The 23016-nt window shown below is 42.1% G+C and overlaps 1 protein-coding gene across 1 annotated transcript in view; it reads left to right on the plus strand.

Moving 5' to 3' along the window:
• LOC119425045 (netrin receptor UNC5D) overlaps positions 1-23016 on the plus strand; it is a 215966-nt gene that overhangs the window by 142993 nt on the left and 49957 nt on the right. Inside the window, exons 8-11 of the mRNA XM_037692571.1 lie at positions 3467-3634; positions 9233-9397; positions 9730-9762; positions 14077-14262. Of these exons, the coding sequence (XP_037548499.1) occupies positions 3467-3634; positions 9233-9397; positions 9730-9762; positions 14077-14262 (552 nt within the window). The remainder of the gene's footprint in view (positions 1-3466; positions 3635-9232; positions 9398-9729; positions 9763-14076; positions 14263-23016) is intronic.

A 23016-nucleotide genomic window follows, 5' to 3' on the forward strand; every position in this document is an offset into this window, starting at 1 on the left:
TGTAGGTGCCTGTCCACCTCGGCTCCTTCCTCTTCCTTATGATGGCATTCAGCAGGACCCACTCTGCTGTGTGGGACCTCCCAGGTTCTTCTCTCTCCTTCTGTTTTGTCACCTGTGAATGAAAGCCTGACACAAAAGTTCTCAATTCTTCAAAATATGATTTCTACCTGTATTCCTCCATGTCTTCTCCCAGGGTCAGAGCAGTTGCTGGACCTGGAGACTGCTTTCCTTTTACTCGCCACCTGTAATACAGAATCTGCAAACATCTTCTGTATCGTTGTCTAGGGGTCTGTCTTCAGATCTTCTCTAATTTTCCTGTCCCCTTCTATCCTAGTTGGGCAACAGTGTGGTTCTCCATAGGTCATGTGATGTTCCCTGTGTTAAGTTCCTGTTTGGTGCTTGTAATGTTTTTTATCAGCCTTTTCTGTAAACCTCATAACAATAAACTATCCTAAGCAAATAACCACATTCCAAACTCAGTCCAATTTCAGCCGTCTAAGGCATGTGACTGTCTTTTCTATCTCTACCACTAAAGGGGTTTGTCAATATAAAATATTTCATTATTACTTCTACACTGTAATGGCTTTATAGAACAGCATAAATCACATTCCATTCATACTTTCAAACAGCGTATAAAATGTCCAGTGAACACACTCAGCCTGTCTATTCATCAACTGATAAAAAAAAACTTATTTTTTATACATAAAATGTTTTTAAAAACGTTTCCACCCTCCGTCCCTCCATCCCAGTCCTTCTGCCTGCCAGGGCTTGAATCTGACCTTTGTGAGCAGGCGAGGCCGGGGCTCGGGGTCCGGCCTTGCAGGCTTCAACGGCTCAGCAGCTCGTATGATCCTCCGCGGTGACACCGTTCATTTGAATTTTATAGTCGGTCATCAAACACAAAAAAACGCCTGGACTTCAGCATTAAACACAGCGTTGTCATTATTGTTTTTAAAATCTTAAAAATAGATCCAGCCGCTGCTCCACATCCAGAGAAATTGCAAATGGTGAATCAGTGAAAAGTTTCTGAGATCCAGTGACTCCTCCCCCTGACCAATCAGAGTCCTGCATTCACGTTTCGGTCCGGACTCAGCTCAACTGAGCTCGTTCGGTCCCACCAGAGAAGCAGGGACGAAAAGTGGTCTTGAATGAGCCTCAAATCAGCTAAAAATACTAGCTAAAGTGCTGGTGCAAAAGGGTTCTTTCTGTGGTGGGCTGCCCAGAATTGGGGCTTATTAGGAGCAGTGCAAAAGGGGCAATAGTTCATAAACTATTACACAAACTTTAATGAAACTTTCAAATCAGATGCATTAGATGTACGTCTGCAACTGGTTCACTTTTAGAGTCACCACAATTTAACCAATACTAAACGAGGTTAACTAACATAAAATAACTCTGACTGTTATTTTACAGATGTTGAACTAAAACTTAACGTGGTAGTAGTTGAGAGTGAATCATAATATATGTCAAACCAGTGCTTAATTTGAGCCAGATCCTGCTGGAACAATATCCAGGAACTCTCTTATTTTGACCGGGTGCATTCCGGCAACTGTTTGCTCGGATCCAGAAGCTCAAATCTCCACCAATAAAAGTCCAAAGTCATCGTGCATTTGATTATTTATTAAAATACAACAAGAGGAGATGTTGCCCAGTCTGTGGAGTGGACTTTACAGCTGCAGCATGTGGACCAGCTCGTGCACACGCTCCTGCCCAGCAGAGACGTGGACAGCATGTCCCGCGGGGATGACGTGTCTTCATTAATATGGCAAGCCAAGTGGCCCATTAATAGCCAGGCATGTGGTAAAAGTGGGTATTAATGGGCCAGTTGGCTTGCCATACCTTACACACAGCAGCATCTCCAGACAGCTCTGAGCACGCACAAATGCTGATGTGAACTCACGCATACGTTTCAGACATAATAAATAAAGAAGCTTAGCTACATTAAAAAGTAATAATAATTGTAAAAAAAAAAAAACGAGAGAAATGTTTGATGTGTATTATTCACATTAATCACGTATCAAAATAACAGCATCAAAATAACAGCGATCAAAATGTCAAAAAGACAATTTACTTTTATAAAATAAATGGATGGATGGTTCTTAGTTGGACACCTGAGAAGGCAGTCGTAATTGATGTTGGAGCAGCAGGAGCAACAACAAAGGAATGAATTCAGTGGAGAAGAGTGTGATTCAGAAACGTGAAGTGTGTGTGTGTGTGTGTGTGGGGGGGGGGGGGGGGGGGTTAGGATGGTTGACAGAATTGGAGCTGCTCTATTCGCACACAACCTGTTGTTGCTCTCTAAAATAGTAATTTAATCAAATGTTTTCAAATGTAGGTAAATGTGTAGCCCGTTAAAAAAGGGTGCACCAAAATGCAGGAAATATCTACTTTATAAAAAAAATTAAGATGGAGGAGGACTCACAAGCTCCCTCCACTTCCCCTGCACACACACCCCCCCACCCCCCGCCAACTATTTGCATTCCGGCATCAATCAGTTTACAAATTAAGCCCTGCTTCAAACACTAACTCATTTGCAAACTCTTGCAAATATTGCCTGTGATTTTGCATCTTTTACACGGTGGGACTAAAACGACTGTAACTCAATTATTTCTCAAAAAAATATGATCACAGCTTTGGCGTGAAAGCTGGTGGTCATTATGCCTCAAGGATGGCTAAATCTTTATTATGGCACATGAGTGCAGGTAGAAGAACAACTAAATGTTAATACTTTGTCAACATTTTCCATGAAGGCTTGATGTCAATTTGCTGCCAAAAGAAAAATCCTTGAAAAACTTTATCTAGAAAGCATCTGAGAGTGGAAATTGTTCACATCTGAGTTTAATGGAGTATCCAAAAAGTTGTTTTTATTTATTTACAGGCCTAATATTTACAAGAACTGTCCAGATGCATGCTCAATATTCCAGGTAGATCAATCTAACAAGGTTGAGTCAGGTCCTCAGAACGAGTTCTTCTTTGTTGAAACGTTTCATCTTTTATCCAGAAGACTTCCAAAAGATTTACAAGAACTCTATTAAAAATGAGAGAAAAGCTGCAAAGTGGTTAATGCCACTCTCCAGCTTTCATCTGACAACACTGAACACCTCTTCAAAATTCTTTGTCGCTGCAGGCCAGCAAACACAGTTTTTAAGTGCTTTATGGCCTTGTAGAGAGTGGAAATATAATGTCAGGCTGCAACACATTTCTTTTACCAAAGCAAACCCTTGATTGAAGTGTTTCTGTGCTTCTGACCTCCCACCATGTTTTTCTTTTTTTTTTCTTTTTTTTTTAAGAAAAGGCAACAATTTACATCTGATTGCTGTTTTACTTTTCTATAAGTTCATGCCCCCGTCTTGTGACAGAGTCGTCCTGTTGGGGTTTTCTTAAAACAGAGATGGTTTAATTTATTCTCACACTGTGTAATTCCATGTTCATGTAGTGATGTTGCACCTTTTTTCCTCCCTCTCAGTGAATGGAGGCTGGTCATCGTGGACAGACTGGTCCCCGTGTAGCGTACGATGTGGTCGGGGTGTGCAGAAACGTTCTCGAACTTGCACAAATCCAGCTCCCCTCAACGGAGGAGCCTTCTGTGAGGGAATGTCTGTGCAGAAGAGTCCATGCAACACTGTATGTCCAGGTAGGAGCTATTGAACACTGAAACAAGAGTCACAGCCCAAAATATGAATCTAAACGAGACAACAACAAAAAAAGTCAACCCAATTCACATTTAAATTTTATGCTTATGTAAACTTTAATACAAACTCCAGGCACCAAATCATTGATGAGATATTTGTGTTAAATTTTGGCATTAGCTGTTAAAGTTAACCTTGTGTGTCTCTTCTCTTGTAAAAAAAAAATCTTATGAACCACTCTGATTTTCATGAAACTGTCAAAAAAAATTGTCAAATGTGCATCTACAATGGATTACTTGTGAAATTGGCCCAATTCAAGATGGATAGTAATTACAGCAAACTAAAACCAACTTTACAACAAAAAAGGTTAAATCATGTCATCTGGATCAGTTCCTTTAAGTAAGAAAACTTTTGTCTGCCATCCAGAGGACTTCCTCAGTATGTGGCCTGCCAGCCAAATCTGTCCCATAGGTAACCTTCACCACTGTGTTTTAAGACAACCTCCTGTTGGAATCTCAGAAGTAGACTTTTAACACGTGCAAACAGAGCACACCCATCCATAACAATCAATCATCATCAACAACAATCAAATGTTTTAGACCAGATGGCCCACTTGCTACTCACAGAAACAACCTGAGAACAACCAATGCCAAAGTGGTTCAGATAAAGGGTTGTAAGCTCAATCATCCAGGTAGAAAATAATGTTGTTATCTACCTGGATGATTGAGTTTACAAACCTTTAACCAGCTATTAAGATCTAATCTGATGTGGTCATATTCTTTGAATGCTCATGCATCTCGAGATATCTTGAGATCTTTTATGAATACTTTTCAGACTGAACAAAAATAGCTATAAAACTGTCATTTCTTATCCATCCATCGATCCATACATTATCTTTAGCCTGATTGGTCAAAAGGGCCACTAATCAACCCTGCTGAGGATTATGATTTACACGTTTTACCACAGAAAACTAAATGGAGAAAACAAAACGTTCATAACAACAGCACCATATATTTTTTAGCTAGTGCTGAAGCATTCAAGGATTCAAGTTTCTTTATTTGTCATTCCACCACATGTGGTACATTTGGTGGAATGAAATTGTGTACACAGGGTCCCAGTTACATTCAACAAAAGTATAAAATGTAAAAGAAAAACAGTAATAAGATCTAAGCAATGAACTAAGAAAAACATCAACTAAAATCACACAAAGCACTGATTGTACAAAAACAATACACTGAACAGAAGTACGAACATGAGTCTGTGAGCAGATGAGCATGAATGAACACAGCAACATGAAACAGATCAGCAGCAACATGAAACAGATCAGCAGCAACATGAAACAGATCAGCAACAACATTGAAACAGATCAGCAGCAACATGATGTGATTTTTCACAGTGATTATTCTGATTAGAGATTCATGAGTCTAACAGCTTCAGGGTAGAAGCTGTTCCTCAGTCTAGTAGTTCTACACTTAATGCTCCTCAACCTCCTTCCTGAGGGGAGCGGGGCAAAAGTGTGCGCTGGGTGAGTGGGGTCCTTCATGATGCAGGTGGCCCTCTTCCTGCATCTAGAGGTATAGATGTCTGTGATGGTGGAGAGGCTGACTCCAACAGACTTCTGTGCAGCCTTAAGGGGTGGTTCACAATTTCAAACATTTTCACGAATACAAAACATGCTATTTCTGTAGACTTTTTTTTATTTTCAAAAGCATACACCAGTCCTTGAACCCCCCAAATCGTGCATGGGCTGTAATTTTTCTTCATGTACCACATGTGATGTGAATGACTATAAAGACACCTTGACCTTGACCTTGAATTTCTTGGAGTATGTGTTTCAGATGACTCTCATCTAACAAAATGCAGCTCAATTTCTTATAACTCTCGATGACTTACAGTTATTTCTGTGTTTGCTAAGTTTGATTTGCTACTGCAGCCATCTTAAATCTATTTGACTTTAAAGTTAATCAGTTTTTGATGTGCATCCAGTTATTATTTTATAATAGTTTTGTTAAAATCCATCCAGTGGTTCTTGGGATATTTAGCTTTATAGACTGACATTTGAACACACACAAAAAAACATGTTGCCAAACAAGAAAACATTAACTCGTCAGAGACCCGGAGAACAAGCAGCAGTCAATCCTGTCATTGTGTTATCTGCTTTAACAAAGTGCTTTTATCCAAACATGCATTTATGATTTCATTGACTGCAAAATATAAAACACATTTATCACTTTGAAGAAAATAAGTGATCAGCAATGGCAGCGAGCTTACTCACTGCTCACGAGTTCCAACATAATCAGGAAGCGTTAGATCAGCAGGAAGGAGAGGGGCTTGAACACAGTTAGGAGGAACGTAGATGTGATTGAGCGTGGCGTAATCAGGCTCTCTGTGCTTTAAGTCTGGAAATATTTAGACACGCTGAGTAAGATATTGGAGTAATGCTGCTGTAACTTTGAAAGTGTTTTTTTTTTTTAGAAAGTTCCAAGCAACTTTTAAATAAATCAACGTGAATTAGATGAACTACAAATGTTCCTTTATTACTGCCCGCTTGCCGAAAGGTGGTGAACAATAATGTATTTGCTCACGACATTTTGACTCAACCTGATTTCAAGATAGCCACTACAGCTTATTGACAAAAAAAAACACAAGAATTAATGTAAGTCATTTAGTAGATATTGACCTATATTTTTGAGTGTTTGTAGCTGAGAAAGATCTCCAACACGTATTCTGAGTGCGAACAGATTGTGCAAAGTCTTTGTTTAAAATTTTGCCAATAACTATGAGTCAACTCTGTCTATCTGTTCGAAAAGTAAATCACGAAACCCTACATGGATTATAATAAAACTTGAACAAATATCTACAACTGAATAACTTGAACACATCCAAATGAAGATGAGCACCACAAACAGCTGATTCTAGAAAACACAAGCATGGCTGTAATTCAGTCACTTGTACTCTAGTTGCTGCTCACTGTGTGAGACATTTAAGTTTCAGGATCTACGGAGTGACATTTGGAGTCAATTCGTTTTAGGATAGCTGCCACGGGTATTCAAAATTAGCTGATGCAACATAACTATAACTGTCAAAGTTAAGTCTGGTCGTCTGGACAGTTTCTTCTTTTGTTTTTATTTTTTTAGATGTTTTGTCCTCGGGCTCGTTCCCTTTGAGGTTGCCCTTTGTCACCGATTCTGTTCATAACTTTTATGGACAGAATTTCTAGGCGCAGCCAAGGTGTGGAGGGGATCTGTTTTGGTGACCTTAGGATCGCTTCTCTGCTTTTTGCAGATGATGTGGTCCTATTGGCTTCATCAGATCGTGATCTACAGCTTTCGCTGGAGCAGTTTGCAGCCGAATGTGACGCGGCCAGGATGAGGATCATTCCCTCCAAATCCGAGGCCATGGTCTTGAGCTGGAAAAGGGTAGAGTGCCCTCTCCGGATCAGGGAGGAGGTCCTGCCCCAAGTGGAGGAGTTCAAGTATCTTGGGGTCTTGTTCACGAATGACGGAAAAATGGAGTGTGAGATCGATAAGCGGATAGGTGCAGCATCTGCAGTGAAGCGGGCGCTGTACTGGTCTGTCGTGGTGAAGAGAGAGCTGAGTCAAAAGGCGAAGCTCTCAATTTACTGGTCGATCTACATTCCTACCCTCATCTATGGTCATGAGCTTTGGGTTGTGACCGAAAGAACAAGATCATGGATACAGGCGGCTGAAATGAGTTTTCTCCGCAGGGTGTCTGGGCTCTCCCTTAGAGATAGGGTGAGAAGCTCGATCATCCAGGAGAAACTCAGAGTAGAGCCGCTGCTTCTCCACATCGAGAGGAGCCAGTTGAGGTGGCTCGGGCATCTGGTTAGGATGCCTCCTGGACGCCTCCCTGGTGAGGTGTTCCAGGCACGTCCCACCGGGAGGAGACCCAGAGGGAGAACCAGGACACGCTGGAGGGACACTGTTTCTCAGCTGGCCTGGGAACGCCATGGGATTCCCCTTGAGGAGATGGCCCAAGTGGCTGGGGAGAGGGAAGTCTGGGCCTCCCTACTTTGGCTGCTACCCCCGCGACCCGACCCCAGATAAGCAGGAGAGAATGGATGGATGGATGGATGTTTTGTCCTTTATCCAAAAATGTTTTTTTCCCGCCTACAGTGTACATCTGCAGTACGGGTATGACTGTGACACACTTGTAGAGTTTTCTGTGTCAATGTCTTGCCATCGTGGTTCAGTCTTTCCAGCCTCAGGTTCAGGACTGTCATGGTGGCCGTCTCCATGATCCTCCATCTGCCTGCACGGACCGAACTCTACGGACCCGTTCGGTTCTGCAGGAAAACCTTGGATGTTCTCTGTCTGCCGGACCCGGTTCTGGAGAGCATTCTGGGAGGCAGCTGTTGCCGTCGTTATTATCATCATGCTGCTGATGGGACCTGCTAACAAGACCTGTTAACGCTGCTAACAAGATCCTCCATCTGTCTGCACAGACCAAACTCTACAGACCCACTTGATTCCGTGGGGGAACCTTGGATGTTCTCTGTCTGCCGGACCCAGTTTTGGAGGGCAATCTGGAAGGCAGCTACAGTGGCCTTATTATCATCATGCTGCTGAATGGACCTGCTAACAAGACCACACAGCTAACCAAACCACACCGCTAACCAAACCACACTGCTAACAGTATCATGCTGCTAACTGGACCCTGTTGCTAAGATAATCTCACTGCCATCAGAACCACTCTGCTAATAAGACCATGCTGCTGTAGATTTATTTATTTTTCACTTTTGGTGCCTTGTTTCTGTATTTTTGTTGCATGATTTGAATAAATCCTAATTTATGTTAGTTTAGTTTGTGTTAGTGCTCTCATTAAGTATGCAAATTATATCCAACATTTTTCACAAAACTGACAGTTATGTTGTGTTGTGTGTTTCCTTGACTGATGAAGCTTTCCGGATCGAAGGCGAAACGTTTCAGCAGAAAAAAAAAAGAAACTGTCCAGCTGACCTGACTGAAAATTGTTGGATTGTATACCTGGATTATTGAGCATGGACTTTGTTGTGCAAATTATAGCCGAACAGAACCTGAGAGAATCATGCTGCTGCTGTTCAGTGTATTGTTTTTCACTATCTTAGATCTTTTAGTGTACTGTTTGGTGTTTGTTTATGCATATATCTTTGTTTATATCTTAGATCCTTCTTTACTGTTTTTTATATATACTTTATATTTTTGCTTTTGTTGGGTGTAACTGGGACCATGTGTACACAATTTCGTTCCGCCTCATGTACCACATGCAACGTGAATGACAATAAAGAACCTTTAATCCTTGAATCCTTGAAAGTTTGGGCTAAAATTGAATATGATAGTAGCTGAGAGTGATATATAATCTGAGGGTGACATCTAGTGATGTTTCACAAGATTTTGTACATCTTTTTATTTGAAGTTTGAGCAAAATGGCTGCAACATAAGATGATTTTATTTTTAAACTCCAACATGAAAGGTCATGTCGTTATGCATTTCTTTAAGGAAAGCTAAGTTATTAGACTGTGCTGAATTTGTACGAGTTGTTTTAGTATTTGCATGTACTAACATTTCTTTATGCACATAAAATACTGCTGTTTGTTTCTCTAGTTGATGGTGGTTGGGGACAGTGGACTGAGTGGTCTGTGTGTAGCTTGGACTGTGAGAGGCAGCGCAGCAGAGAATGTACAGCTCCTGAGCCCAAACATGGAGGAAGGCTGTGCGACGGGGTGGCGCTGGCTGCAGACAACTGCACGGGTGGCATGTGCACGCAGAGTGAGTAACAGTCGCTCTCCCATCATAGGCTACAAAAGTTAAAATAGGTAGAGAATTCGACATCATCAGTTGCACCACGCTCATAGACTGTGTCATTACAAATTTAATGTTTATCATTTTATGCAGAGCAGTCAAGATCATGATCGTCATTATAATCACGCTCATTAAAAACAACCTCATCCATCTTCATTATTCATCCACTCGACTCCACATGCATCAAGCACAGGGTGCTCAGGCATGGCTGCATGCACAAGTAATGACAGAATCAAATGCTTTGAGTGTTTCAAATCTTACTGAGGAACTCTCAAATCATTCTGTTTCTCTGTCTGCAGACCGTAAGTTACTCCACGATGCAAAGCCTCAAGGTGAGTTTGTTTCTGACTCGGCGCTAATCTAAAACTTTAATGCATCAATGTCCCTGACATGACCCAGCGGTTCTTCTCCTTCTGCAGTTGCTTTTTATTCACTCCTAAAATATATGAATCATGAGTTTAACACACACAGGCGACCTCGCCTAAAATACCCTCTGGTATTTTAAGATTTCAAGAAAAAATTAATAAATAAAAGGAAATGCTTTCTTTCAGAACCTAAATTATCCATGTTGGTTTCCATGGTTTTCAAGGTTCTACTTAGTAGTTTTGTCTGCCCAATGAGTACTCTCAGAGCATTAAAGTTGTATTTTAATTAATACAATTTTATTACAAATTTTTCTTCTTTTTTCTTTTTAATTTTTTGCTGGCACTTTTTAAAATAAAACCCTTTTTTTTTTTCAAAACACAACACAAATACAATCACACACCCAATTAGCAGAACAACAGAAATATTTTGTAACAAAAATAAACATTGTAATAAAAACTATGTTTTGTCTCCATATCAAACACAAACTGTTCATATCAGTGGTGATTTTAGTCTCTTTTTTGAGGGGGGGGGGGGGTAACTCAGCACTCCAGAAAATTTAAGAAACCATTATTATGATTTTGTAATGAAACTCATTTCTCAAACCTTAGATTCACCAAAATATTGAATCAATTTGGAATAAATATGGAATAAATGATGACAGTCTTAAATGGGCCAATAAAATCTGATTTTATTTAATTTATTTTTTTGCATGAGTTGGATCTTCAATGCCACCTGTCAACTAATTTTTCCCTAAGTGAACACCCCTTACCTGCAGGAGCTGCACCCCCTTTTTCTCCAACAACATTGTTGAGGTTTTGCTTTGCGGATGTTTTGGGGTCAGAGGGATTTCATGAAAAATCTTAAGAAAATTATTAAACGTTGTCAGTGGGGATTATATAATTCAGACACATGTTACCCCGAGCATTTAGAGTGTGTGTAATACAGTTTATTCCATTTCACAAACTAAACAAAGTTTGGAAAAATGTAAAAGATGGATGAAGGCCAATGGGCAAACTCATGAGCAGCTTAATTAGCTCAAGGTTAGGATGCCTGAGAGAAGCAGAGCGTGCTCTAGTCACACAAGGAGAGCTGTTGGTCAGGCTACTTCTTGTGTCATGCTCTCTACAATAGTTATTGAATCAAGTGTTTCCATACGTAGATAAACGTAGATGTTTAACAACCTGTTATAATACACCACAATGCAGGAAATGGCATCTACTTTATTCAAAAGTTTCTGGGGAGGAACCCCCCCCCCCCCACACACACACACACACACAACAACCACCACCACCAGTGTGTCCCCTCACATTACAAATGCTTCTGACACTGATGGCCACCATGTTGTTCAAGACAATAGCCATTGTCAGTACTGGGGGCTGAGCATCCCTAAACGTCAAATTCTAGAATCGCTCCTGGTTCACGTCATCCTATATTTTGTCATCATGATATATTTCTAAAACAGATGTTTTATTTGGTGTTTTGCAAACTTGTGTCATGTTTTACAAAAAGTGGACACCTAACATGGTATTTCTTAGTGTGCAAATCTAGGCTGGTGTTTTTTTTTTACTTCAGTGCAAAGTTTATTTTAGTGTAAAAATAATAATGCTGAAAAAGAAAAAAATTGTGAAGGTGTGTCAGTCTGTGCTTTAGAACCACCGTCACTGACAAATATTTAGGATTTTTTTTTTAATATTATTATTATATACAACCTTGTTGTGCAGTCAGAATATTTTTTATTACATTCTTACACTGCCACTTTTGTTTGTAGTCCAGGGCAGGGGGGTCAAGTTTGGATTATGTGTTTTCATAGTGCAACACGTCTACATTTTAAAACGTTATCTCCTGTACATGAAACTCACAAGTGAAAAATAATCCATCACCCTTCATGTGCTCTGACTCCATTTTCATCTGACCATGTTGTAAAATGGCATATGACAAATGTTCAGCATTTAAAACTAGATTTTTTTTACAAAATTTTCCCTTTCAGGTCAGTACAAGAAACATCTTTATAAAATCCCTGCCATCAATAAATTTAAAAAAGTTACCAGTAGTGTATGAAAGATTGCTTGGATACAGAACCAGAAGCCTTTGACATCCACTTCCATTAAGGTCATTTATTGTTTTATCCTAAATTAGCTTTGACAGTTTTGGCCAAAGATTTCAGAAAAAGTTTCCATTATGCACAAAAAGTCTTTGAGTCATTCCAGACAGAGTAGGTTGTGAAAAAAGAAATGGTTTGTTCTACAATTTTTCAATCTGGAAAAAGAACAGTTTAAACAATTGTTGAATTCATAGTCCCGTCGAAGACCAGACCTCAGTCCAACTAAAATCTTTGGTTTGATTTAATGACTGTAGAACACCAGCACAAGCAAATGTCACCTCACTGGCAGGTAAGGAGTCAGAGCTTGTGTGTGAGGTTGATGCCAGCTCGATATAGCTGGGCTCACACTGTACGCACAGCTTGTGCTCTGGAACCCAACTCCTGGAGAGGGGATGGACTCTCTTGAGTTGCCCTGGGAGAGGCCTTAGGCATGTGTGGGGATACAAGCCCCAGGCTGAATGCCTTGGTGTTGGAGTTTTCCCAGGTGAATGAGAGCATTGCCTTTCTGTGGCTTCAGACTGCAGGAGGAAAGGTTCAGACTCTTGTTTGTGCTTATGTACCAAACAGCAGTTCAGATTACCTGGCCTTCCTGGAGTCTTTGGATGGTGTTTTGGAAGGGGTGCCTCCTGGGATTCCTTTGTTCTACTGGGTGACGTCAATGCCCATGTGGGCAATGATGAAACAGCCTCCCTGATCTGAACTGGAATGCTGTTTTGTTATTGGACTACTGTGCTAGGCATAAGCTGTCCGTAACAAACACTATATTGGAGCATGCAGTCGTCCAAAAGTGTAATTAGCACCAGACCACCTTAGGCAAAGGTCAATGATCAGTTTGGTAATCATGTCATCAGGCCAGCTTCCCTATGTCTTGGGCACAGGAGGGCTGAGCTGACAACCAGCTCACCAGTTGGTGGTGACTTGGGTCTGGTGGTAAGGAAGGCTGCCAAACAGACCTGGTACAACCAAACACATAATGAGGGTGAACTGGGAACGTCTGGTGGAGCCCCCTGTTCATACGATCTTCAACTCACACCTCCGGAAAAGTTTTTCATGTGTGCCAGGGGAGGAGAGGGACATGAAATCTGAATAGGTCATGTTCAGGGTCAGATGCGGCTTTCAGGAGCTGTGGCCTAAAGGTCATTGGGGTCTGTTGTGGCAGCAACCAAAAAGATTCATGTTTTAGACTTTAGATGTAGTGTTTCACTTGTCCTCTTAACTTTTTTTAAAAAGGAAAATATGATAGTAAGAAAAAATAGACAAAAAATGTTTCACCTGTTTCAAAGAGTTTCCATACATAGCTAATGCTGCACACTTCTATTAATTCCCTTATCTATGACTTCATCAGGTGTAGCCGTTCAGGTCGACCCTATCAAAGGGGAACCAGTTTGCTTCATGTTTAATGGTTGTTTAATTAGGTTTTTGTTCCGGTGTCAGTATGATGCCTAACATGTTCTCCTTACATGTCCTTTGACACAGATCTGTATTTTTATTTCTCAGTAAGGGTAAGAAAATGCATTCAGACTGCCAAAACTTCCCGAGCCCTCAATTAACCTGCTCCTATAGCTAATACCGCTTTGCATATTTTGTCAATTTTTTCTCATTTGAGCTTCAGGCTACTTTGAGGATTTCTCAGCATGTCCTGCTTTGGCGCAGATCTCATTATCTTTCAAGAACAAGCTAGCGGCTTCTGTTTCCCACTCATTCTTTTTCTTTGTGGAGTTAGATGCTGCAATACTGGTGGGAGCAGATAGAGCATAATCGCTGCCGATGAGCTAATTTAATGAATTGGTTTTGTCACATTATCCCAGTGGAACGCAGAGAGCCTCCAACACCAGAGCCAAGCGGTTTTTAAAATGACAGTCAGGTGCTGGGTTGATTATAATCGCCTTCCTTGTGAGGTTCCTCATTAGTAGCTTTAACTCTGCAGAGTGAAACAATCAAGTTGTGTACCAGGAGGCTGACGAGGGATGGAAAACAAAACAGACACTAATGTAGTTTGAAACAAAAAGCTTCCACAACTTTACCTTAGTTAAAATTTTCTTTGCCAAACATGTTTTTGTTTGTTTGTTTGTTTTGTTGTTGTGATTATTGTAGTTTTTTTTTTTTTTTTTATCATCCCATTGCAGCCTGAATAAACAAATCAGCTGAAAACATTAAGCTCCTACTTTTGCGTTTTCAGGTGTGGAGAGGACCAGTGATGTGGCCTTGTACTCGGGCTTGGCAGTGGGGGTGGTGACAGTGGTACTACTGATAATCGCCGTCACTCTTTATCGGCGAAGCCAAAGCGAGTATGGTGTTGATGTCATTGACTCGTCTGCCCTCACCGGGGGGTTCCAGTCGTTCAGCTTCAAGACGTCCCGACAAGGTGAGATGCCAGTGATGGAGTCTCACTCAGTGACAGATGTGATCCAGTTTAAATCTCTGGCAGGTTTCTACATGATTCAAAATTATGTTAAAACATTTTTAGTGACACAATGCAAAAATAGCTTGTTTCACACATGCCCACTATCACTTTATGCCCTAGAAACTGGTTTTTACCTTATTTTTGTTTTTGTTCTTGTTCTTCTTTTTCTTCTTGTTTTTGTTCTTGTTCTTCTTCACTTCATCCTGGTTTGTTCCATTAAACTTTGATTGAGTGATGAAATCAAGAGAGGAAACTGCACCAAAGCAACAAGTATTTTGATTTAAAAAAAATTCTAACTTTTTTTCCTGTATTTTAAGATGTATGTGATCACACCTAGTGGTAAGAAAAACATTATTTGTTTAAAAATGTGAAATAGCAGAAAGGGCCTAAGTCTCAATATTCAATAAAATGTAGGTTACAACGTAAAATACTTTTAATAAATAATCTTTTCGTGGCTTCCAATGGGCTTACCACCTGTGGGAGGGGCCAAAAGGGTCAGGTGCAATGTGGGATGGGTGGTGGCTGAGGGCGGGGACCCTGGCGGTCTGATCCTCGGCTACAGAAGCTGGCTATTGGGACGTGGAATGTCAACTCACTGGTGGGGAAGAAACCTGAGCTGGTGTGTGAGATTGAGAAGTTCCGGCTAGAAATAGATGGACTCACCTCTACGCATGGCTCTGGAACCAGTTTCATTGAGAGGGGTTGGACACTCTTTCACTCTGGGGTTGCCCCTGGTGAGAGGCGCCGAGCAGGAGTGGGCATACTTATTGCCTCCCATCTTGGTTCCTGTGTGTTGGGGTTCATCCCAGTGAATGAGAGGGTGGCCTCCCTCCGCCTACATGTGTGTGTGTGGGGGGGACGGGTTCTGACTGTCATTTGTGCTTATGCACCAAACGGCAGTTCAGATTATCCACTCTTTTTGGAGTCCTTGGAGGGGGTACTGGAAAGTGCACCCCCTAGGGACTCCCTTGTTCACCTGGGGGACTTGAATGCTCACATGGGCAATGACAGTGAGACCTGGAGGGGTGTGGTTGGGTGGAATGGCCCCCCTGATCTGAACCCGAGGGGTGTTCTGTTGTTGAACTTATGTGCTCATCATGGATTGTCTATAACGAACACCATGTTCAAACATAAAAGTGTCCATATGTGCTCCTGGCACCAGGACACCCTAGGCTGCAGTTCGATGATCAACTTTGTCGTCGTCTCATCTGATCTGCGGCCACATGTCTTGGACACTCGGGTGAAGAGAGGGGCGGAGCTGTCCACTGATCACTACCTGGTGGTGAGTTGGCTCCGATGGTGGGGGAGGATGCCGGTCAGAAATGGCCGGCCCAAACGTATTGTGAGGGTTTGCTGGGAACGTCTGGCAGAGTCTCCTGTGAGACAGAGCTTTAACTACTACCTCCAGGAGAACTTTGAACATGTTCCGGGGGAGGTGGGGGACATTGAGTCCGAGTGGGCCATGTTCCGTGCCTCTATTGTTGAGGCGACTTACCGGAGCTGCGGCCGCAAGGTTGTCATGCCTGTTGTGGCGGCAACCCTCGAACCCGGTGGTGGACATCTGTGGTGAGGGATGCTGTCAGGCTGAAAAAGGGTCCCATCGAGCCTTTTTGGCCTGTGGGACACTAGAAGCAGCTGATGGGTACTGGCAGTCCAAGTGACATGTGGCTCGGGTGGTCGCTGAGGCAAAAACTCAGGCATGGGAGGAGTTTGGAGAGGCCATGGAGAATGACTTACGCACGACTTCGAGACGATTTTGGTCCACCATCCGGCGTCTCAGGGGGGGAAAGCGGTACACCACCAACACTGTTTATAGTGGGGGTGGTGTGCTGCTGACCTCAACTCAGGATGTCATGGGTCAGTGGGCAGAATACTTTGAAGACCTCCTCAATCCCACCGGCACGTCTTCCACTGAGGAAGCAGAGCCTGAGGACTCTGGGTCGGGCCCTCCAATCTCTGGTGCTGAGGTCACCGAAGTGGTTAAAAAGCTCCTTGGTGGCAGGGCCCCGGGTGTGGATGAGATTCGCCCAGAGTTCCTTAAGGCTCTGGATGTTGTAGGGTTGTGTTGGCTTACGTGGCTCTGCAATATTGCATGGACATTGGGGGAAGTTCCCCTGGATTGGCAGACCGGGGTGGTGGTCCCCCTATTCAAAAAGGGGGACCGAAGAATGTGTTCCTACTATAGGGGGATCACGCTCTTAAGCCTCCCTGGTAAGGTCTATTCGGGGGTTCTGGAGAGGATGGTCTGTCGGATAGTCGAACCTCAAATTCAGGAGGAGCAGTGCAGTTTCCGTCCTGGTCGTGGAACACTGGACCAGCTCTACACTCTCAGCAGGGTCCTGGAGGGTGCGTGGGAGTTTGCCCAACCGGTCTACATGTGCTTTGTGGACTTGGAGAAGGCGTTCGACCGCGTCCCTTCGGGAACCCTGTGGGGGGTACTCTGGGAGTATGGGGTACCAGGCCCTTTGATACAGGCTGTTAGGTCCCTGTATGACCAGTGTCGGAGCCTGGTCTGCATTGCCTGCAGTAAGTCGGGCTTGTTCCCGATGAGAGTTGGACTCCACCAAGGTTGTGCTTTGTCACCGATTCTGTTCATAACTTTTATGGACAGAATTTCTAGGTGCAGCCAGGGTGTTGAGGGGATCTGTTTTGGTGGCCTTAGGATGGCGTCTCTGCTTTTTGCAGATGATGTGGTCCTATTGTCTTCATCAGATCGTGATCTACAGCTTTCGCTGGAGCGGTTCGCAGCCGAGTGCAACATGGCCGGGATGAAGATAATTTCCTCCAAATCCGAGGCCATGGTGTTGAGCTGGAAAAGGGTAGAGTGCCCTCTCCGGATCAGGGAGGAGGTCCTGCCCCAAGTGGAGGAGTTCAAGTATCTTGGGGTCTTGTTCACGAATGACGGAAAAATGGAGTGTGAGATCGATAAGCGGATAGGTGCAGCATCTGCAGTGATGCGGGCGCAGGTCTGTCGTGGTGAAGAGAGAGCTGAGTCAAAAGGCAAAGCTCTCAATTTACCGATAGATTTACATTCCTACCCTCATCTATGGTCATGAGCTTTGGGTTGTGACCGAAAGAACAAGATCTCGGATACCAGCAGCCGAAATGAGTTTTCTCCACAGGGTGTCTGGGCTTTCCCGTAGAGATAGCGTGAGAAGCTTGATCATCCGGGAGGGACTCAGAGTAGAGCCGCTGCTTCTCCACGTCGAGAGGAACCAGTTGAGGTGGCTAGGGCATCTGGTTAGGATGCCTCCTGGATGCCTCCCTGGTGAGGTGTTCCAGACACGTCCCACTGGGAGGAGACCCAGAGGAAGACCTTGATGAAGAGCATCTCAGTGTGACCTCAGCAGAAGTAAGGAGTACCTTCAGAAGGATTAACCCGCACAAGGCAACTAGCCCAGACAACATCCTTGGGAAGGTACTGAAAGAATGTGCCGATCAGCTCTGCGAGGGGCTGGCCGATATCTTTAACTTCTCACTTACAATGGTAAAAGTTCCAACCTGCCTGAAGACCGCCACCATCATCCCAGCCCCAAAGAGCTCTACAGTTACTGGTCTGAATGACAACCGGCCAGTGGTCCTCACCCCGATAGGTGTTTCGAAGCTAAATGCTTCGAAACACTGGTCATGACCCACATCAAACCAAACATCAACATCAGTGAGGACATACTGAGAGAATCGATCAATAGAGGATGCCATCTCTTCTGTGGTACACATTGCTCTCACCCGTCTGGAGCAGAAGGAATCCTGTCTGTATGCTCTTTGTGGACTTCATATCTGCCTTCGATCCCCCAAAGACAAACTACTCACACTAGGACTAAGCACCTTCATTTGCAACTAGGTCCTAGACTTCTTAACAAACAGACCGTAGTCAGTGAGGATCCACAACTTCTCCTCCACCATAACCCTCAACACTGGCTCCCCCAGGGATGTGTGCTGAGCCCTCTCCTATTCACTCTGCTCATGTATGACTGTGCACCGCCACCTACCCATCCAGGCTGTCACACTGTAAAATTTGCAGATGATACAGCGATGGTGGGATGCATCACAAACAATTATGAGTCCAGCTACAGGCATGAGGTGGAACACCTGGAGAGCTGGTGCAAAGAGAATATGACAAGGTGCTGTTTGGATCTGCACAACATCAGACTCAGGAATGGTTTTAAAATATTTATTTTTAAAGCAGCTTCTGGTGGAGGTCTGGGTTCCGGTGGAGGTCCAGTCTGGAGAGAGAGAGACAGGTTAGTGACTATGAAGCAGGTGAGGAGTTTTGAGACTCGCTGTGAATTAGTCACTAACCTTCTCAGTCTGTGGCGTGGCAAGAACAGGAGAAGTGCTGAACTTGGTGACGTCACTGTAGCAGTGAGAGCTTCAGCAGGCCAACAGAACAAGAAGCAGCGTGTGGTCCATGGAGGGCGAGTCCAGAAGCAGGGTCCAGAAAACTTAGCAGGGGTCATTAACAGGCGATCAGAGAGCTGGTACCGTAGCAAAGACAAGAGCCGAAGACGTCGTCAAAGGAGGAGAAGAAAAGGGTCAATACCATGGTCAGATGAGGCAGACAAATACAGAGAGGGACAAGGCAAGGCGAGGAGTCAAGGAAACAAGGCTGAGGTCATGGTCAGGAGTCAGAAAAAGGAATCGCTGGATATCTACTGGCAAAAAGCTTTCAATAATCTGGCACTGAGTGAGAGTGGAGCTGGGCTTATAAAGAGAGCAGAGCAGGTGGATTTGATTAGAGTTGATTGCTGTGGCTGAGTAGAGGAGGTGTGGTACAGGGAAACTTGAGGTGAGGAAGGGTGACAGGCATTCCTAGATGGAAACATGAAAACTAAAACAAAAAACAGTGGAAGGAAAGGGGAAAAATGTGACATAATAACCTTCACATCAATGTGAAGAAGACGAAGGAGATGATTGTGGACAAACACAAACAGGAACAAACACACCTACACCCCCACCCCCCAAACATAGGAGGATCTGCGGTGGAAGTGGTCTCCAGCTACATGTACTTGGGTGTGCACCTGAATGACAACCTCAGCTGGGACAACAACACTTCCAGCCTGATAAAGAAAGCTCATCAGAGACTCCACTTCCTCAGACGGCTGAGATGAGCTGGTCTGGAAGCTCAGTCCTCACCTCCTTCTACAGGTGTGCAGTGGAGAGCATCCTGTGCTCCAGCATCAACGTGTGGCATGGAGGCTGCACAGCTGCAGAAAGAAAAGCTTTGCAGAGAGTGGTGAAGGCTGCACAGAAGATGTTGAAGTCAGCCTCCCCACCATCACAGACATCTACACCTCCGGATGCAGGAAGAGGGCCACCTGCATCATGAAGGACCCCACCCACCCAGCACACACATTTTTTGCCCCACTCCCCTCAGACAGGAGGTTAAATAGCATTAAGTGTAGAACCACTAGACTGAGGAACAGCTTCTACCCTGAGGCTGTTAGATTCATGAATCTCTAACCAGAATAATCACTGTGAAAAAACACATAATGTTGCTGCTGATCTGTTTCATGTTGCTGCTGATTTGTTTCATGTTGCTGTGTTAAGTCGTACTCATCTGCTCACACATATTTGGCGTATTGTTTTTATGCTATTAGTGCTTAGTGTATATTTAGTTGATGTTTTTCTTAGTTCATATCTTAGATCTTATTACTGTTTTTCTTTTACATTTTATTGTTGGATGTAACTGGGACCCTGTGTACACAATATCGTTCCACCACATGTACCACGTGTGGTGCGTATGACAATAAAGAAACTCTGACTTTATTTATTTATTGTATTTTTAATATTGTTGATTGGTATATTAATTTTAAATTTGACAACATTTTAAACTTCTGTGTTATGTCTGTTTTTGTGTATTGAATTCTTCTGTTAAGCAAATTTGTGTTTTGTGTGTTTGAAAAGGTGCAACATATAAAGTTCAGTTGAGTTGTGTTTTGTTCTCAGAAGGGATTTTTAATGAAAGCTTTTTGCTACCAATTGCTGTTAAATCAAAATCAAAATGCATTTTTCTTTATTGTTTAGTAATCAGCAAGTTGAAACCTTAGTGGTGTATTTTGTCACTTTATAAGTTCAAAAATGTCAAGCCTGATCTTTAGTGGAGCAAGTTCATAATCAAATAAAACAAGATGGACCTTGACTGATCTACTGCAGAGAAAATGCACATTGACAGAAAAATGAAATTCAATTATTTAATATTTTTAGAATAAAAACTTTTTATTGCTTCAAGTTTAATTATTTACATGTATTATAAACCCAGATGTTCATTATGTTTATAAATGAACAGACTGTCCTCTAAAATGATGAGTTGAGTAGTTTGACATAAATGTGGTATAAACCTAAAAATGTTTTGAAGACCGCACTAGAAATCTAACTGAGACTAAAAACGACTGAAAGATGTTTCTTTTCATTCTAAGAGAACTCAGAAATGTTCTTGACTTTCGGTGAGAGGCTGTTTAAGAGCTAAAGAAGTGCACTTCAAAATCTAATTTTCATCAAACTTTTTCTCCAGCATTATCTGAACAAATGGATTCAGCTTGATTATAATATTAGTGTTATTTTGCACAAGTAGTTAAGAAAAAAGCAAAACAAATGTTATTTTTGTCAGCTTGACTTTTAATATTTATTTGACCTTTCATTTTATTGCTTCTTCTTCTATTTGAGTCATCTTGTAAAAACTGTTAAAACATACTCTAATACTGACATAAGTGTATTTAAATAACGTTTGGTCATCTCATAGTGTATCTATTTATACTTTTTAAAATAAATTATACAATATTTCTTTGTATCGTGAAATAATTAACGTGCATGAATTACTTAAACACTTTAGAAGCCAGTCTGAGAGTGACTGCGTTTGATTTTTTTAGTTTGTTTAATGAAGCTTTTAATGAGGTTCTTCATGTTTGAACTGTTTTCTAATATTAGTTATCTCATTGTATGAAGCATGCCGGGTATTTGTTTCTCACGGGACACATCAATACAATCCAAGTATTAAAACTTTATTGAAAGCAGACTGTAAAATACACACAGTGTGTTTGTAACTTCCATGTTCTCTTCTCTTATACCTGACTTTTAGTTACACGTTCAACAAAATGTTGTAAGACTTATCTTTAGAGTGCAGGTTGTTTTAAATTACATTTAACAATTCCCTGATCTATTTCATTATAGCAAAATTTAAAAATACAGTTTATTAGTGTTTCACTCTTTTCATGTAGTTTTTGTGTTGTCTCTGTGTGCAGAAACATCGTAGTGTTGTGGCAGTGTGTCTCTTGTTATTGTCTTTTTTTTACTGACAGGCATTATGGATGGCCACAGCAGGGACCGTCAGCGAGGCATAATAAAGTTCATTTTGATAACACGGCAGGTGGCAGGGAGAGCTTTAATCTTGCTCTCTGTTTGCTGTGTTAGCAGGGCTAAAATAGGCAAACCTCCATAACATCTTGCATGCCCCTCCCCTTCCCACATATGTATATGATGCTGCTGCAGACAGAGAGCAGTTATCACCTTTTTCACTGAGAGATACTGCAGCAGTTTATTCAAGACAATACATTTCAGGGCATTTTTACTTTATTAAAAATTTAATATTTAAAGAAGGTTCTTTTTCTTTTGTTCCAGCTGTTGAGAGCACTTCTTTGGTTATTTACAAGTTAGACACTATGCATTCTCTTAGACTGTCTCCATTTTTATTTATGTTCAAAAGAGGTTTCTCTTAAAATGCTAAAACATAAAGCAATTTATAACTATATTCAGTTCTTTACTGGCTCGTCTGACAAATAGGGTTCATAAAATTCCCCTACAACTGAAGGCAAAACTGCAATTATATTCCCGTCTGTGCGTGCACATGTGTGTTTGTATAATTAATTAAACTTTCAGGAAATAATCACTGGCTGTACGTCTGCAACTGATTAACTTTTGGAGTCAACCTGATTCAAGATGGTTGCCACAGCTAAACAACATCAGCATAAAAAAAAAATGGCTATTACTTAACTTTAACTGTAACGTTACATTTTTTAAACTGTGACCTTCAGCATGTGCTGGGGGGGGGGGGGGGGGTGCAGCAGAGTGTGAAGCAGCTGGGATGAAAACCAGCTCTAAATCTGAGGCCCTTTTTCTTAACCAGAGAAAGGTGGAATGATTCTTCTACAATGGAGATGAGCTGAGGAGTCTGTCAGGGAGTCTTGTTCATGACTAATGGTTTTGCTTCTGATTCCCTGTCAAATGAACAACTTTAAAACCTGATTTGTGTGTTGTGAATTGGTGTTGTCTATTAACTAAACTGAATACTACTAATGGGATAGAGTAGGTGAAAGACCAATGGATCAGGGATTCATCTACAGTAATCAGACCGTTGCTGCAGTCTATTTTGGTGAAGGAGCTAAACAGGCAAAGATCTGGGTTAACTTGGTCATGACTGAAATAACAAGATCCTGGATACAACAAAGGGTGTTTACATTTTAAGAACCTCTGTAAATGTTAGTTTCTTCAATGCTTATTGTGGCAAATTAATTTAAAAAATAACATGACTCCACTGAAATTCCCATGCCAGGCAGGGTTGCCAGACAGGAAATTAAGAACTATTGTACAGTGCTTTAAAATTACAGTAGTCCCTCATTTATTGCACGGGGTTCTCAGCCCCCATGCAAAAAGTGAAAAACCGCAAAGTAGGTATAGTAGTACAAGTAGTAAGAAGTAGTTTATTTTAGTATATATACATAT

Source organism: Nematolebias whitei, chromosome 18 (genome assembly GCF_014905685.2).
Source record: "Nematolebias whitei isolate Nwh7 chromosome 18, NemWhi1, whole genome shotgun sequence".
NCBI lineage: Eukaryota > Metazoa > Chordata > Actinopteri > Cyprinodontiformes > Rivulidae > Nematolebias > Nematolebias whitei.